The sequence below is a fragment of the Penaeus monodon genome, chromosome 16, assembly GCF_015228065.2.
Source record: "Penaeus monodon isolate SGIC_2016 chromosome 16, NSTDA_Pmon_1, whole genome shotgun sequence".
Classification (NCBI taxonomy): domain Eukaryota; kingdom Metazoa; phylum Arthropoda; class Malacostraca; order Decapoda; family Penaeidae; genus Penaeus; species Penaeus monodon.
Window position 1 is genome coordinate 45010329 of NC_051401.1, and position 4220 is coordinate 45014548.

At 43.7% G+C, this 4220-nt stretch overlaps 1 protein-coding gene across 1 annotated transcript; it reads right to left on the reverse strand.

The window, feature by feature from the left end:
* Positions 1-261: 261 nt before the first annotated feature.
* Positions 262-3434, reverse strand: LOC119582853. The gene is made up of 2 exons (XM_037931329.1): positions 3144-3434; positions 262-844 (listed from the first exon to the last, which is right to left on the reverse strand). The coding sequence occupies exon 2, from the start codon at positions 820-822 to the stop codon at positions 343-345; it is 480 nt and encodes a 159-aa protein (XP_037787257.1). The 5' UTR covers positions 823-844; positions 3144-3434; the 3' UTR covers positions 262-342.
* Between the last annotated feature and the right edge of the window lie 786 nt (positions 3435-4220).

Below are 4220 nucleotides of genomic sequence, written 5' to 3' on the forward strand. Positions count from 1 at the left end.
TCTTCCCCAAGGGAGTAGTTGCTTAGGTAATCGTTGTGTGTGTGTGTTTATTTACTCGTAAACGCACGCACTCGTACAAATAAATGAATGAAAAAAAAAAATATATATATATATATATATATATATATATATATATATATATATATATATATATATATATATATATATATATATATATATATATATACGTACTCACACACACACACGTGTGTGTGTATGTATATGTATATATATATATATATATATATATATATATATATATATATATATATATATATATATATATGTATGTATATACACGTAAGGTCCTTGGAATTCTTCTCGAACGAAACTTTAAAATCTTTAATACTTTACTCCCTCACGAACACCATTGCTGTCCTGTTCTTCCTCGCAATAGCATTCAGAGTCCACCTCAACAGTATATTTCTTTGCTTCAATTGCATTTTTTTCCGTATTATTTAAGTGTATAACGAAGGTCTGCTTAGTTTTCCGGGACGCCATCTTCCGTCTCTTGCCGTTCCTACCGAAGGGACACGGGTTGTAATCCTCCAGGCACATTGGCACAGGGAACAGGCCCAGGGTCCCGGCCTCCCTACTGAGGCCCTTGCCCAGAGAGAGAGTGCTATTGGTGATATTGTGCACAAAAAAATTTACATCCACGTATACGATGACAGGCTTCCCGTGGATGCTCTTGTCATACATGGCGTTAGTGTGGACGACACTGCGCCCGCTGACGACGCGAGGAGCCGAGAGCAGGAAGCCCCAGGCAGCGACCAGGAGCGCGCGCACAAGCAGAGCCTGCGGTCCCACGTGGAGGAACATCCTCGTCCTTGGGTCTGGGGATCTGTTGGGCGGAAAGCAGACAGAAGGATATATTACTGACAGCATCGGCAGAAGATAATTGCAACTATAAAAATACCCATAAAAAAAAACTGATACACTCGAGCATTTCTCTCTCCCTCTCTCTGTATGCATATGTATGAGTGTATGTGTGTGTTTGGTTGCTCTCTCTCTCTCTCTCTCTCTCCATCTTACCCCGTTCTCTCTCTCTGAGTTGATGTGGTTGCGCACGCGCGCACGCGCATACACACGCTCGCTCGCACGCACGCACGCACGCACACACACACACACACACACACATTACGAATGAGAAAGGAATTAATACTCCAATCCCAGCTGCTTTGTGAGGATCAGTAGAGGCATAACAGAAAATTGCAAATGGGGAGGTACCATGAGGGTGTTTGATTCCAGAACGTTATGGGCGTCTCGACGGCATGGAGGTTCCCCTCGAACTCCCTCACACTTTAAACATACTCTGGCTACAACGTCAAGTAACTTTCTATCTCATATGCTATACATTAGTTAGGTCGCGATCTCACAGCATCAATCATACAAAGAGAACAGGGTTGGCAGGTCAGCTCTTATAGCTGATACGGACCGCGTGTTGACCCGTTAGTACTCGCCAAGGTCGTCTCAGCGGTTGTGACACAGAGGGCGAAGTTATACGAACTTTTCTCCCGAGACCATCTTCACCGTCTACAGCCTCTATCACCACCTAGCCTTCACTGATTCCCTAGAGTATGTTGTTCGACAATGAGGGCATGGTCCTCCTGAAGATTTCGAGATGGCTTGAACTATGTCTCATCCTCGATGTGTTCAGGTACTCAGCATCTTATCCCCAGAGCCTATCTGCTAGGACTTGTGCGTGGATCCAGGCTCGGCGATATATGCTGTCAAGTGATGCACCTGTCTGCACCTGGATACCATCTCTGACATCCATTCTCAGGGGATGGCCAGGGCTCAAAGCTTCTGGTTCTAGCAGTAAGAGGGTGTTCAGTGTGGCTTCTGTTTCACAAACTCGGGCTCGTAGTCGATCATTATCTGAAGTTTCAGTGTTGCTGTGCTTTCCAAGTTGTTTAGATCTCCAACTTTTCTTGTCCTCACTGTTACTCAATGATTCTGATTCAGTGGGTTTTCAGCTCTGCAATAAACACAACACCGTGGGTTTTCAGCTCTGCAATAAACACAACACCGTGGATTTTCTACTCAGCAATAAACACAACACCGTGGGTTTTCAATTCTGCAACAAACACAATACCGTGGGTTTTTCACTTTGTAATAAACAGCACCGTAGGTTTCAACTCCGTAATAAATACAGCACCGTGGGTTTTTGACTCTGCAATAAACATAATACCGTGAGCTTTTAACTGCAATAAGCGTGGGTTTTTACTCTGTGATGAACACAACACCGTGGGTTTTTGACTAATAAACACAACGCCGTGGGTTTATAACTCCATAGTAAACACAACACCGTGTTTTTTTCTCTGTAATACACACAATACTGTGGGTTTTTGACTCTAAGAATACAGAACCGTGTTCTGACAATCCCACACTGATTCCAACACACATAATACTGCAATTTTCTTTTTTTTCATTTTCGCGGAATGAAGCGGTACGCACACTCGAAAATACCAACACGAGAGCAAGGACATCACATCCGCTCTATATTTTTCGTAAATCGCGCGAGCAGTTTCCGTAGAGGGATGGACCCCGCTCTCGGCTCCGTATTACGTCGTTTTTCGGTAACTGGCACTTCGCGTTCGACTGTGGCCGCCGAAGAACGCCTATGAATGTCAGCGGGTGCGGGGTGGCTGACAACCACTGCGCAGCACTCGCTTACACTTTAAACATACTCAGGCTACAACGTCAAGTAACATTCTACTTCATATGTTATACATTATTTATGTCGCGATATCGATCATACGAAGGGTTGTCACCATTTCCTATGACACGACCCTTTTTGACAGGTCAGCTCCTATGGCTGATACGGACCATGTGTAGACCCGGTGGTAATCGCCGAGGCCTTCTCAGCGGTTGTGACACAGATGAATTTATATCACACAGGTCTCTCAGAGAGAGAGAGAGAGAGAGAGAGAGAGAGAGAGAGAGAGAGAGAGAGAGAGAGAGAGAGAGAGAGAGAGAGAGAGAGAGAGAGAGAGAGAGATCAGGAAAAAAATATTCACATAATATTCACATAACATAGCGGTCAGTCACTACCAAATCTTACCCTACCATTACATACTAGACAAACACACGTATCAACACACACATCTCTGACGTTCAAATGAGGGAGAATAACTTACCACAAAGCTCTCGGCGACAAAATGAGTTCTGGAAACACACACTTGCAAGGAGTCTCTCCGCCGGCAACTGTCTGACTGCTTGTTGCTGCGTCCAAGCTTCTTAAGAGTCGGGTCGTCTGGAAGTCTATGGCAACTATTCCCTTCATTCTTGTCCCTGTATTTTTATTCTTGCATTCATTATTTCCCCGTCGTGATTGCCATTATTCAATCTTTATTCTCTTTTTCCTTTTTTGTTCTTGCTCATCTTTTCCTTTCTCCTCCTCTTCTTCTTCATCGTTTTTTTTTTCTCTCTTCTTTTTCTATTCTTCTTTATTTTATTTTTATTTTTATTTTAACGATTCTCCTTTTTCTGTTTCTTCTTTTTTCTTCTCTTTCCTTCCTTCTTTTCTTTTCTCGAGAGAGCGCGAGAGCTAGAGCGGCGAAGAGAGAGAGAGAGAGAGAGAGAGAGAGAGAGAGAGAGAGAGAGAGAGAGAGAGAGAGAGAGAGAGAGAGAGGGAGAGAGAGAGAGAGAAGAGAGAGAGAGAAGAGAGAGGAGAGAGAGAGAGAGAGAGGGAAGAGAAGAGAGAGAGAGAGAGAGAGAAGAAGAGAGAGGAGAGAGAGAGAGAGAGAGAGAGAGAGAGAGACGAAAAGAGAGAGAGAGAGAGAGAGAGAGAGAGAGAGAGAGAGAGAGAGAGAGACGAAAAGAGAGAGAGAGAGAAAGAGAGAGAGAGAGAGAGAGAAAGACGGAGAGAGAGAGTGTGTGTGTAAGGATGTGTGGTGCGTAATCCCAGCGCGATGCCACTAGTGTATAGATGTGTGGGACGTGTGGTGACGTGAGACGAGACGTGTCCCCACAGGGTGGTACTCTGGTTCTCTGGTGGTTTGTTCTTGAAGGTGTTGAGTTAAAGTTGTCGCTGCTTCTATATTCTATGAACAAATATCGTTTTGAAACATATCATAATGAAAAACATGAAAGATTTTGAATGAACAAAATTCCGATACATATGGCACATGATGTTTGAGTGGTGAAGAAGGAACTAAAGAGGTTACGCATATATACAGTGATGTGATAGAAGATAGATCTGTTTATACGACTAT